Source organism: Cottoperca gobio, chromosome 1, assembly GCF_900634415.1.
Source record: "Cottoperca gobio chromosome 1, fCotGob3.1, whole genome shotgun sequence".
Taxonomy (NCBI): Eukaryota; Metazoa; Chordata; class Actinopteri; order Perciformes; family Bovichtidae; genus Cottoperca; species Cottoperca gobio.
Window position 1 is genome coordinate 13,996,363 of NC_041355.1, and position 14,110 is coordinate 14,010,472.

The 14,110-nt window shown below is 43.2% G+C and overlaps 1 protein-coding gene across 1 annotated transcript in view; it reads right to left on the reverse strand.

Annotated features, from left to right (window-relative positions):
• Nucleotides 1–2,295: 2,295 nt before the first annotated feature.
• The window catches only part of ube2o (ubiquitin-conjugating enzyme E2O), a 34,865-nt gene continuing 23,050 nt past the window's right edge, over nucleotides 2,296–14,110 (reverse strand). The window contains exons 11-23 of the mRNA XM_029431612.1: nucleotides 12,895–13,050; nucleotides 11,910–12,064; nucleotides 11,418–11,530; nucleotides 11,052–11,180; nucleotides 9,981–10,070; nucleotides 9,573–9,891; nucleotides 8,918–9,282; nucleotides 8,646–8,826; nucleotides 8,269–8,405; nucleotides 7,430–7,633; nucleotides 7,071–7,128; nucleotides 5,593–6,394; nucleotides 2,296–5,202 (exon numbers count right to left, since the gene is read on the reverse strand). Coding sequence (XP_029287472.1) covers nucleotides 5,175–5,202; nucleotides 5,593–6,394; nucleotides 7,071–7,128; nucleotides 7,430–7,633; nucleotides 8,269–8,405; nucleotides 8,646–8,826; nucleotides 8,918–9,282; nucleotides 9,573–9,891; nucleotides 9,981–10,070; nucleotides 11,052–11,180; nucleotides 11,418–11,530; nucleotides 11,910–12,064; nucleotides 12,895–13,050 — 2,737 coding nt within the window. The 3' untranslated portion in view covers nucleotides 2,296–5,174. The remainder of the gene's footprint in view (nucleotides 5,203–5,592; nucleotides 6,395–7,070; nucleotides 7,129–7,429; nucleotides 7,634–8,268; nucleotides 8,406–8,645; nucleotides 8,827–8,917; nucleotides 9,283–9,572; nucleotides 9,892–9,980; nucleotides 10,071–11,051; nucleotides 11,181–11,417; nucleotides 11,531–11,909; nucleotides 12,065–12,894; nucleotides 13,051–14,110) is intronic.

Genomic DNA, 14,110 nt, shown 5'->3' on the forward strand with positions numbered 1-14,110 from the left:
TCATTTGGGAGCATTAGCAAACTGTCCTGACGCTGAGAGGAAGAGAGGAGGACGTGTGTTTCACCTCAAGGCGAAAACACACACACACACACACACACTTTAGAGTTAGGAAATACAGGGGAGGAGGGAGCTGACAACATAAACCATTTTACTGACCGCTGCTGGATATTTTAAACATGAATAAGATGTTTTGTTTTCATCAGCATGCCATGTCCATGTTTGACACTGTAAGGAATTGACTTGTAAAAGACCAAAATGTATTTATTCTAAAAAGATATTATTCTATACATGTTTTGTTAGTTTGGTGCCAACGCCGTTTTGAAGCCTTCATGAGACATCAAGGTTGATTTTCTGTTTGAATTATGTTTACTTGTGAAGGACTCCGCTGACCACATGAGATTAGTACTTGAATTGCTTTTGTTTTAGTGAACAATTGTAACATCACAACCTGAGGTCAGCTTATTGACTGGACGTACTGAACATCCAGTGCTTCAGAACCTCTTTGGCTCCTGAGCCCTTTAAATATAGCAAGTTTGTCTACGTGGAAGTTCAACACTTTCAAAGAGAGAAAAATGTCAACATTTTTGGGGGCCTTAAGATGTCAAATGTATCCACGAATTAATGAGAAAAACATGGATTGAAAAGTCAAAAAACAAACTTGTGCAGAAGAAATATTTATTTCCTGTTTACTCGTGACCCCTCAGATTTGTCTTGCTTGGGAACCACAGATCGAATACACACACACACAAATAATTAATGTTTGTTTTACACCAGAGTGCTACTGACACACACACTTCCATACATTTTATTTTCTATGCAGTCAGGTTCCCTGAGTGATGCAGTGGTCCTCTGTGTGCTGTGCTGCCCCCTGCTGGTTTGAACACGGTGATGCGTTCAATGTTTTCTCAACACCATTTAAAAAAACCTTTTATGCTCGGAAGAACGGACACACTGGACAAACTGTAGAGAGAAGCTGTCAGAATAATAAGTGTAATTGTGGCACATTTGACTTTAGAAACTGTTAATACTGTTGCCATGGTGCCACCTCTTCAACCATTACTCCTGATGTTGAAATCTTCAGCTTTTCGTTAAGGAGAAGAAATGGGAGCGACGGCCTTCAGCCTGGATCCAATTTCTCTCTGTAGGTCAGCATGATTGAAATCTAAATGAGATTAATCAGACTGACAAAGTTCCAGAGGATAAAGGACGTGATGTTCGTTCTGTAAAAGAAAGATTTAAAAAAATGTGTCCGACTGATTTGCTGTTTACGTGTTTAACCTGCTGCTTCTCAACTGTTTGTGTTTAAATGTTTATGGTGAAGGGAAATAGTTGTTATGTTTTCTGGCACACTGAAGATTGAAATGATTCTTTCAGAGATCTATTTTTCCATTAGACAAATGTCTGTATTTTTTTCTATTATCGAATCAAACATTCTGCTGGAGTGTTTTTGATTGGAAAAATAAAAGAAGTGATGACAACCCGTCCGATTTGGTTTTTGATGCTCCGGTGAATCATTCATCTGCTGATTGCAGTTGGCCGAAGTTATTGTCCAGAGCTTATGATCATTTACAACTACAATTACACTCGGCACTGAATTAAAGTCTGAAAAGTAGTTGCATGTTATAGGTTATAAGTTATATATGTGAGCCAGGTGCAGCATAACGGAGTCAATATACTGACAAAAGGCCCAAATTACAGGTAATACCCTTTTTAAAGCTTTAAATACATCTTTTCCTTTAATTATTACTTTTATTCTTCCCCAGGAGAGATATGCATACAATTTATATAAAGTATTTTTATTAGTATTAAGATTCGGTAGTTTCCTAAAACAGCGGGGCACTGTTGTTTTTTTGGAAAATGTTACTCAAACAGAGAAATTGTGTAATTTTGGGAACTATTTTCAGCTGTGGAGTAATACATAATACATATGTAATACATATGTAATACATACACATTTGGTGAGCTAATGAGTATTTGTACCAGCAGGACAATAAACTGGTTTGTGTGGCTGCACGGGAACTACTTAACTCATGTACTTTGTTAAAGGAATACTTCACCCCCAAAATGATCTTTTGTTTATTAATTACTCACTAAATAGTTTTTCTGGCATACATCCACTGAGAACAATGAATCCACAGATAAAGGTTTCTTCACAAATTCAAAGTAACACGGGGTAATAGATATACGACAGATCATTTTGGGGGTGAAGTATCCCTTTAACATTAAGAAGAGCGAAAACCACCGGGGTTATCAACAGCTAACAGGGATCCCAATAAATATAAGCCACAATCTTACTATGGTACTGCTTGCAAAGTTTAATACATCACTATACAGTCGTCTAACGCAACAAAAGTAAACCATTAAAAGATTAAATCATAAGTACAATACACTTTTGTACAGATATGCCCCAAGCATTCACGTGACTCGTTAGAACTCAGGTTTGTGTTAAATATATACTGTATGTATTTATATATATTTAATATAGTCATGACATCTGTACAGAGGGAATCAGGCTACAAATCATAACTTTAGTTCTTTTTTTAATATATCAACAGGCCACTGTGGAAATGTAGACATCGTACAGTCAAGTCTTGTGTAGCCCGTTCAGAAGGCTTAAAGCAACATGTTACATGCTTTGGCTGTAAAACAAACTTCTCGCAATAATAATAATAATAATAATAATAATAATAATAACAACAATGGTTTAAATTTGAATAATATACACACAGAAAAATTGTACATCATGTGCTTGATATCCTGCCAGATTATTTTGCGTCGAGGTCTAGCGAGATAGCTTCACATTTTCTGTTTTCTGCAACTGATGACAAAATGAGGGAGCAGTAATGTCGCCTCTCAACCATGATCCATACATGAAATCACTTCTCCAAGAATTGTGAAGGTGACATTTTACAAACAGCAGCAAGTTGGGGGGGGGGGGGGGGGGGGGGGGGCAGTAAAGCAAACAAGGCTACATGCTACAGCTACGGCAGCCTGTGAAGAAGACAACACATCTTCCTCTATAGCATTAAAGGCAACATAATAATGATGGCAAAGTCAAATCCAAGGAAGAGGACAAAATGTAATGGAGGCCTGATTGCCACATCTGGTACAGGAATGCCAGTTTTAAGAGTCGCAGGGTGTAAAAACAAAAGAAAGAAATACAACAACGCAAAAGAAAAATACCCTCATTCATGACCTTTATTCTCTTGGCTCGTGGTTTTTATCCTCTCCATCACTCATAGCTTCACAATAGCACAATGTGCTCTCTCATTCAGAAATACTCTTCAAGCTTCTTTGTTCAAGTAAAATACCAGACAGCCAGCGCTCCGTTTATATCACAGATTATAGCAAGCAAGGGTTGATCTGACCTGTATTATAATCAGAAGTATTACAATGGGACTCATAATATCTTGAAAGAAAGAAAAGGAGCATTCTGTTAAAGGTGGGATGCAGTTATTTAAAAAAATGTAAACAAAGACTGCTCGGATTTCCCCAGGAAGCACGATTGGACCCAAAAGGTGAATTTCACTTTCTTTCACAGTTATTTCTCGCACTTTCTTGGTAACTTGGTAAATAAAGCCTTGATTTCTTTCATCCAGATTATACTGTATATGCCATGTAGAGAAAGAAACTCTCTCATGTCGGCGGGCTGTCATTTGTGTAATTCTTCCCTCGTCAGCGGGGTCAACAGTCACCCTCGTGGGATAAGACGCTTAAGCCGGTGTAAAAAAAAAAAAAAAAAAAAAAAAAAAATATCAAGCAAAAATAATATCATCAGACCTTCAGCATCACACTTTCTGTAGTTTGTATTCTGATGTTTTAAACTCTGCACGTGCATCTTGGGGAGGAAAAATCAGAATACAGCGAAAACCGCATTGTGAGAGACTCGTGCTAAAGAACTGATGAAGGAGGAAGCTGATCAGCGATCTGCACGATCAGGGAGGAAAACACTGGAGCAGGGTTTAGTGGTGTCTTGGCCCGTAAAGGTTAATGTCTAAAGCATGACACAAGCAGCTCTGCACACGATGATCCGAGATTATTAAGAACAATTCAAGTAAGGCAACATGTTGACATGAGAAGAACGCAATGGATGCTGTATGTTTATTTTTTTCTATTTAATCCTTAAATTGGGTCATTTGCATGTGATGTGGGTTCACCTCCGTCACAGAAAAGTGGAGCATTGTGGGTAAAGCTCCGCTCTGAAACCGTAACTCTTCAGCCTCAGAGTAAAATGACTTAAAATGCGTCAAAAACATCAAAAAGCACAAGTTCCATTTTGGTGATCGAACGACTTTAGCTAAATCCTACAGAAAGTGAATGGAACTTTTAAATGTAGAAGCTGCAGCTGTGTTAAGCTTCGACTAGAGCGCACACACACCTCCACGCCCCGTGCCTGGCTGGCTTCTCTACGCACCAAACAGCTACAGCAGTCTGACCTCCGGAGGTGATTCACATGTAAACTTTGTCACTCGGTGTTTGCTGCGTGGTTCAGTGCGAGTGATCGGCGGATTAAAATACCAGCAAGTGCAGTATAGTGGAAGAAGTGGTGAAGCTGTTGTGGTTGGCAGTTTTACTGACATTCAGTATGTTCTACTTCAATAGTGTGTGTGTGTGTGTGTGTGTGTGTGTGTGTGTGTGTGTGTGTGTGTGTGTGTGTTTGGCAGAAAAGCGTACAACCAGGGATTTCTCTTTAAAAAGAATCCTCCTGGTCAGTGTGTTTATACGGTGTCACCTCTCCCAGAGCAGATTGTCCATTGGTTTTGTTGTAGTGCAGGATGGAACAGCGAGAACATCAGTAGTGCTACAGTTAGACCCAGGAGGAGCTGGGCCTTGCAGTTATTCAGCCATCTTTGAACTCGTCCAAAATGCGGCGACGATCACAAGTCTGCTTTACATTTTTCAAGGCTAATAGAGACGGCAGGTTAATCCAGCAAATCCCCACCCATGTGGTGGCTGCTGCTGGAGGCTAGGTGGAAGAGGCTTCATGGCACTGATATTTCATCTCATTCAGTCCTTTTTACATCCACAACATCTCCACTGAAATCCTGCTGAGGCCTCCAGTAAAAGCTCTGTGTTTACCTGCGTCCATGAACAGAGGAGGGTCCCTGTGTGACGGGGCAGCTCCCATTAGGTTTGTGCAACTGGGTGAGCGCGTGTGTGAGGCTCGCCCCTCTTTATCCATCACACTCATCTGAAGAGACACTGAAGGAGAACAAAGACATTATCAAGTCACGTCCAAACCTGAACCTGCTCACTCTCCTCACCTAAAGGTGCTGCTCTCCTGCAGTTGGGGTTTGATCCAGAGGGATTATGGGAGGGAAAAAAAGGGGCAGAACATTGTGACGTTCGGGGCAGCAGGAGCAGTACAGATAAGGAAATGGAGGACAAAAATGTGGGCAGTGCTGGGGGCTCAGTGCAACTCTGGACAGGGGTTCAGAAGATTGAAACTTGTCGCCCCCCCCCCCCCCCCTCCAGACAACACGTAATGGATCCTCCTCTACAGCTCGAGGCGGATGAAAAGGGAGAAGAGAAGGAGGAAAAGAGCAAGGAACAGTGCAGAGATTTGTCGGGGAACGGCGAGGAGGCACTTACTTGTCCTCTGTGCGGTCGACGATGGCAGCGGCGGCCAGCGCAGCCCGGTACTGCAGCAGCACACCTCGGACGCTCTTCACAAAGCCCTTAGAGAGCGGGAAGAGTGGAAAGCCGATGTCCGGGTAGCCGCTGCCCTCTGGGAGGAAACTCCGGTAGCTCTTTCTCCGTTTCTTTGGTCGCACCACTGGCTGGCTTCCTGTGGAGCCTGCTCCGCTAACCGTGGCTGAAGCCGATTCTGACGTCCCACCGCGGACTACGGAGACACCCCTGTTTTCACCCCCCACAGAGGCACTCCCCTGCGTGCCATCGCAGTCTGAGTTATGGCTCAGCTCCTGCTGCGAGGCCGCTGTAGTGGAGGGACTCAGCCCTGAATCCTCCAGCTCCTCCTCCATAATACTGGTAACTCCCGCTCCCGCGACGCCCTCCTCCCCAGGCTTACTTGGGCTGCTGTGAGCCACCGCCACGGGGCCCTGCTCGTCCAGAGGGTCCACAGATGAAGGTCGGTCTCTGGAGTGTTGCATCCTGGAGGACATGTGCGCTGCCTGACACCTCTCGGCACCTTCGTTCAGCTCGAGCCACGCATCTAGGCGGTGGACGAGCCGCCAGCCGTTAGACACAAAGTGTTCCTGGATCTCCTGTTTGAAGACCTCCACAGGGTTCTGGAGGAGCTGCGTCGTCGTCTGGACCATCTTGATCAGGGCCATCTCGTTGTAGCAGCGGCTGTTCTCGTATCCTTCCTGAAGGCCTCGGTCGCTGTCGAAGCCAGCCTCGTTATAGTAAGGCTCGTTGACGAGGATAAGGCCTGCAGAGAGATACAAGTGTGTGTGTGCAAAATGTGACTACGTTTGTTATATAAAAAGGCAGGCAAACAGCACTAGACATTTGAACCAAAATAAAGAAATAAATGTATAGACTCGTGTGTCGGTATCTGCAATGAACCTGCGGCCCTCAGTCTGGATTTGTTTTGTTCGGGATGTTTCTGGGCGTCAACCTCTATAAAAATGTAGCAACCAGGTGACAGATCGTAACCACGCATCCAAGAGGAGGACGCAGCGTGAAACAAATGCAAATATAGCGAGGCGAAACACCAAGCGGACAAAGCTCGTTCCAAAACCAGAGTCAATCTGGGGTTGGCTTTCCCCCGCTGGTGAGCACCCTGACCCTCGTTGGAGAGGAGAGAACTACTACTACTACAGGGAACCTACTTATTGTGCCTTTAAAGACACGTTGTGCACGCGGTAACTCTGAGCGAGATACTGATTCGGTTCAACTAAATAAGGGAATTATCTGGACTAAGTTTGTCTGGCAGAACAGATTGCAGATATGTTTTATGGAAGAGGTGTGATGTCTGTGTGTGTGGCAGACAGTTAGTTGAACGATTTTTGAGCCCTTCTGAGGAAATGAACACATGAATAAAACATGTTTGTGCAGCTGAGAAGAGGGACAGAGGAGCTGTGTGTGCGTGTGCGTGTTCTTACCTTGTATGGAGATGAGGACTTGCAGCAGGCTGGACTTGCTGGTCCATCTCTCGGTGCCCTGTGCATCACATCGCCACAACATACAAATGATCATTATCGATTTAATATTTGATTTCAAATTAATCATAATGTTATTTTGGTTAGGGTTATATACGGATATTGTGATGGATGTTTTTCATAATGTTCAGTCTTTTTAAACTCTTTTAGACTCTTATATTCAGTTTACAATCACATAAAACAAGAAACAAATCAACATGATCTGTTATTTGTCAACTTCATTAATTGACAAATCCTTTGTGTGCAGCATCCTATCATTCTAACCTTACGCCGATGATAAGTCATCGTAGGACAGCACTCACCTTGCCGATCCAGGTGCCCAGCAGGCTGACGCAGACCTTGCCGTTGTCGTAGAGGTTGGGATTGAGGCGGCCGCTGCACTGCGACAGGTAGCGGAACAGAGGCGGCACAGATGGGTAGATGTTGGGCAGCTGGATGTCAAACAGGAACAGACCGTCCTCGTAGGGTGTACGAGTCGGCCCTTTGATCAGGGCGGAGAACAGATCCTGTGTCCAAGAAAGCAAAGACCTTTAAGACGATTTATAATGTATGAAGTCAGTGTAATCTAAAAGGAGCATATGATCAGATGAGAGAACAAAGCAGTACATCATAGCTCAAATAAGATACTACTTCTCTACGGTCCTCCTCCCTGGTGTTGTTGTTAAAGCAAAAAAAGTCTTGTAAATTATAACATATAGGTTTATAAAAGGGTCAATAAGATTTTGAGCTTGTGGAATGAAGCTTGTGTTTGTGCACACACATTAAAGTAACGAGGATGAACTTCGGGCGCTGTTTTTACAACTAAAAGCAGGCGAGTGTGTATCTGCGTCGCACGCTGATGTTTGTTCTCATGTTTTCAAAGGGTGACAGACAACATCTCACAAGCTGGACATTTTACTGACTCGTAATATTAGACCTTCATAACATGCAGTTCATTCTGACCACACGAATGTGTAGTTACTTCTAAATTATCTTTCCTTATTGTGTGTCATACAGTGATCCAGCAGATGGACAGAAGCTGCCAGTAGTTTTATTAGTAAGAAATACTAATCCTTTAAAATAACTAGGGGGTGATATATTTTAAAATGGTGATAGTCGTGCTACTTTTCCCCCCCTCATTAATTATTGACAGGAAACCCACCATGCGATCTTCAAATGTTTTGACCATGATGCCGTCTGGCAGTGACGTTGCAAGTAGAGCCATTTCCTTCCTCACTGTGCTGAAGAACTTCTTCGCCTCCGCTGGCTGAAACTCCATCTTCTTAAATGAGTGCGTGTCTAAAAACAAAAGACAGCTGGTGATTGAATGGCAATACATGAAGAAACAGAAATTAAGAAATACAACTTGTGTGGGCAGAGAATTCATCCGGCTAAAGTGTGTGTAGGTGTGTCTGTGTGTGTGTGTGTGTGTGTGTGTGTGTGTGTGTGTGTGTGTGTGTGTGTGTGTGTGTGTGTGTGTGTGTGTGTGTGTGTGTGTGTGTGTCTGTTTGTTGTCCAAGTTATCTCTGCATTCCTCACCTGGTGCCCACTCGAGCACGGAGAACACTTCTCCCTTGGCACTGGTGAAGGTGACGCCGGGCTTGCCCCCGCTCTGTTGGCACAGTACTGGTGTGTCACTGAGAAACTCACTGGGCCACTCTTGTCCACCCACCGGTGTCTGCGGGTCCTGCTGGGGCTTCTCCTCTCCAACTCTTTCTACCTGAACAGTCACACACACCAGCAGGCTTATTTATTTGGACTGTACACATTTACGTCAACTCTACTACGTTGTAGAGCAATAACGCACTCACCTCCGTCGCTGCTCCTGCACCCCCCCCTGCCTCCACCACAGCCTCCATCTTCTCCTCCTCCACGATGGCCACGTTGTCCAGCGTCTTCCTCAGGTTCTCCTGCAGCTTCTTGATGTCGTCCAGGAAACGTTTCTCCTTGGTCGGCTTCTCTGGGACCGTGGGCGTCGCCGAACTCGCTACATTCGTCGTGGAAGCGGGTTCAGCGGAGGTCGGGGAGGTTGGAGAACCGCCGGTCCAGAGCTGCTCCACAGTCATGTTCTTCAAGCTCTCCAGGATCTTCAGCGCCTCTTTCAGCTCCCTGAAGCCCCGAGAGGCACCATCTTTACTGGGCTTCTCCGCTCCATTGACAGCTCCTGGAGTGGTTCCTGAGCAGGCAGAATGTAGAAAGTGTGCATCACTGACCTGCAAGCGATTATTGTGTGCCGTCATATTATTCTGTCGCAGGTCGTTCATTTGATAAAATGTCAAATTGATAGTTTTCTTATTGCCCGTGTCTTTTTACTCTTTCATGTTGTTGCATTATCTTTTATTTTTTCTATAAAATGTACTCGTTGAGTTTAATTATAATCAAGATACACATTTCACATTTGCAGCGGGGAGTTGACATCATTCCCGTGAAACGAACAATACAAATGTACAAACATAAGCTCCCCACCTCCTCCAGAAGCAGGACTAGCAGCAGCCACAGACCCTTCTACCTCCTCTCCAGGGGCCCCTCTAGGCGGGCTGGTGACCCCGGCTTTGCTGCCCTCTTGAGGGGGGATGATGAATGTCGAGGAGCCGGTGGGAGTGGGGGTCACTGTGTCACCGACGTCTGCATTGTTGACATGGCTGTCGTCCTCAGTGGTGAGGCCGTTATCCGTCTCCCAGCTGTCGCTCTCGTCCTCCCACTCCTCAGTGGACAGGACGCTGCTCGTCTCCTCCACAGAGTCGTAGTCCGTCTCCTCGATCTCAGACTCCACATTGTAGAGGTGCTGCGTGTGCGATTATTAGGAGACGATCAGCAACAGGCTTCTTAATTCCAATATTAAAAAATTCCATTTTATTAAGGACAAACATTTACCTGTGGGAGGACGATGGTCATGGAGTTATCCGCCCACACCACTTCCACTTTGCTGCTCACATCCACCCGGGACACCTGGCCGACCGACGTCTGAGGGAAGGTGGATGAAGAGATGAAGCGGGATATTGTTTGTTATACAGATTGGAAGCCATTTGAGGCGAACTTGTGATTTTGTATAATACAAATAGAAATCACCATGATGTGACTAAAAGAACAAAGCCAATCACTAAGAACTGGCTCAAGACTGATGCGCGGATTACAAACATAGTTGACCATCATAGATGACTTCTAGTGGAGAATCTCACGTACGGGTTCAAAATGAAGGAAGATTTTTGCAAAAGATGAGGAAATGGTTAATACATACATTTAAAAACGCCATAAATAGTAATGTTCTCTAAATATTATATTGTATTTTCATTCCTTTGGTCTCTGTAGGGTAAACTTAGAAACAGAATAGTTTTTATTTTATTTTAAGAAAAGCACATGTTGCCCCCAAAAGGGACAGACAGGCTCTAATGTTGGTATTTTAGAGAAACTTTGAAGGCTCATTTTTCTCTAGTAGTCAGATATTTCCTTAGACTGAAAAGGTTAAACCAGCGTGTTTAATAACGGCTTTATCTGGATTTTACCATAAACAAAATCTGGGACTCACAGTGACGATTGTGTTTTAACTTACTTTGTACAACGGGGACAAAGGGAAGTAAAGTATCGACCAGAGAAGTCGAAAACTTTAACACAACTCTAACTATTGGGGAAACCATAACGCGTTTATCTGCTATTATTTTACAATTTTAATTCTGCTATATTATATTATTTAATTCTGCTATTCTTATAATGGTACTTCAGACTCATTTACATCAACACTGTGATTATTGTACTGTAAATGTTCTTATTCTGTCTATTCTTATCTTACTCTTACTAATTGTTATTTTTTGCTGTGAAGCACTTTGGGCTGCAATTCTTGTATGAAAGGTGCTATACAAATAAAGCTTATTATTATTATTATTATTATTATCCCATCTCCTGGTAAAGATATCTATCTATCTTCGTATCTCCGTGCACTATTCTCACCTCGTTTTCACAGTCGTTGTGTCCGTTCTCCGAGTTCCATATTCTGATGACGATGTCGGTGGTGCGGAAGTGGAAATCTGGATGATCTGTGATGTCGTACACGCTGACATCCTCCTCCATACCGAAAACCTGGAGAAAGAAAAAAAGAATACCGGGCCCAGTGTATTTACTTTCTACTACAGTAGTGACGTACAGCAGCTCATATCACAACATGAGACCATCTGCTAACTATATAAAGTGTAGTGATGTTGCGGTGTACCCCCCCCCCCACTCTCTTTCCCTCTCACACACACAAATATCTAGTATTCTCATGGTTTTTCACGTTCTGTACAACACAAACACTGCTGTCTTGTTTTCCTCACTGACCTCCACGTCGTCGCTGCTGGAGTTGAGTTTGATCCACTTGACGACACATGTTCTGCCTCTGTGATCACCTGACTGGATCACACCGTACACTCCCGGGTCCTGGAGGGCTTGTGCTGAGAGAGGGCACACGTGCACAAAGTTTAGAGAGTGACACAAAGAACACACAAATATAAACGCTTGAAACCTCTTAATGCAAAGATTTCATTTGTATGAAAGAGGATGGAAACTTTAGTTTGCTGTAACATCACAGTGTAAACACATCAATGTTTTTTCGCACACAACTTTGGCATAGTTTGAGCAAATGACGTAGATCCTGCAGGTACGAGGGGGCGGGGCAGAGGGGCCTGTATAAATCTCATCAAAGTCCACAGGGATAGAAATCTGACACGCGCTGCGTCTTCACTGGTCTGAAGAAGTGAAACAGAACAAACTAACAGAAAACAACTAAATCCATCATTAAAATATTTGAAAACCAAACTAGATTTTCCTTACGCCGTTTGTCTACTACGAAGTCCCCGGGACAAAACTCGTGGCTGTCGAGGTGCTGGATGGGGATGAGGTCATTTGATCGAAAACCCTTCTCCACCCGCCCGTCCTTCCACATCACATCCGCCGTGGTCTTTGTGGACACAACTTCCACTGCAACCCTGTAAAAACACACAAAAAGGTCAAATGTTAACAACGTAAAACTCTGTCTCGACTTCTCTCGTGGTTACCTACTTTACTCATCGCACATAAGATGTTTCTGCTACTATTGTGCCCCTCTTCATCCCCCGACCTCTTTTCTACTGTATTATTTTCCTTACTGAGCCACTAAAGTCTCCGCTTTTGACATATTGGGACCTCAAAAAACATGAATGTTAATAAAATGGCAAAGAACAGATCATCTGCAGTGATCGGCGGATTAAAATACCAGCAAGTGCAGTATAGTGGAAGAAGTGGTGAAGCTGTTGTGGTTGGCAGTTTTACTTCAATATCGTGTGCGTGTGCGTGTGCGTGTGCGTGAAGGAGCTCCAGTGTCACCGTCCGACAGATCGAGACATAAGCCCTTTGACAAACAAGAGGGAGGTCTGAGAGACACACAAACACTGTGTCTTCTGGAGTAAGCAGCTGTTGGTTGCTTAAACAGTCGGTAACAGAAGAGGTCATTTGTCTAATTTTTACACCGATACATCTGGTGAATGTGTCGGAGCACTGTCACCAGACCCGTCAGTCTACACCTCGTGTAGAAAACGTAAATAAAAGACAAGTAGTTTGTTTTAGGCCTGATCTCCGCAGTGCATACGCACCACTTACGAGCTGCTCAACAAACAGATAATATTTGACCGGTATTTCTCCCATTTGCCTGGGACATTGAAATCTTCCAGGACACGTGGACCGGCTCCAATTCTATCCAACGGAAATCCGTTTATTTAAATATAAACATTTAAAAAACTAAGAAAAGCAGTGTAAGCAACAAAGACCCTCGTTAACCCACCGGTCTCCAGGCTTGAACTCGCGGGAAAACTTGGTCCTCTTCTTCTTGTGCTTCCTCTTCAGGTTACGGATGGAGAGTGGGATGCTTTTCTTGCGGTTGGTTCCCAGACCGCCGCTCTGAGAAGAGGCAGTGGAGCTGGCCGATGACGTCAGAGAGCTGCAACCAATATAATAATCACAGGTTAACATCACATTTAAAATCATACAAACTGTACACACAGATAGAAATGATAGTTTTCCTCTAGATTGGTCTGAAACAATCTGAAAAAGCCCATCACAGAGCAAACACCAAAGATATTGCATTTCTAATAATAAAAGAACCTAAAGCGCCTGCAGGTATTCAGCTTTGAGAAGCTGAAACCAGAGCTTTTTAGGCTGTTTTGCAACAACAACAAAAAATGACTACAACAAATACGTTGTTGCAAATAATATTTCTGTCCAACAACTACTGGATTATTTATTGTTTAAGATTTAATTTACAGCACAGCGGAAAATAACGGGGCTTAATGTAGAACTATCTGAAGTTCATGCAGACGTCTTTTAGTGGCACCGGACAAAAGTCTGAACAGAGACATACAGGAGGAACTGTAGACACAATAACTAAGATAAAGTAATACAATAAAATCCAATGCAACATCTCTGCTGTAAATATTACATGTATGATGCTTTTAAGCTTTACATTTAGTTGAAGCCATGTTTGAGAGATGATGATTCAACTCAGCGGCCATTTTTGAGGCTCAACTGACGAGGAACGCTCTCCACTAAACATTTTTCCATCACTTATATTTAACCTTTTCCTGTTAAAGTATATTTCAGAAATAAAAAAGTGTTCTCAAATATAAACCAAATAACTGACTCATATCTCTCTCTCACACTTTCTTAAACTTAATAAAGCAAAATCAATAAGAGACTAACTGCAATAATGTAAAATAACGATTTCTGGAGTAAAGAGGTCGTTTCCTTTCTCTCATGCTACAACACTTGTAGCTCAGTGAAACAGTGCGACTCATTCACACGGACACACAACAGATGTGGGCGTCCTGGGCAACTGGTCCTATAAAGCTCTGCATCAGTAAGTGATGTTTCATCGATTAGTCGAACAACAGAAGAGATTTTGGAAACTATTTTGAAAGCAGATTAACTGAAAAATGTGAATTATAGTCCAATTATAATTATTTCCTGACAATTCAAAGACAAAACGATTAATCGAGTAACAC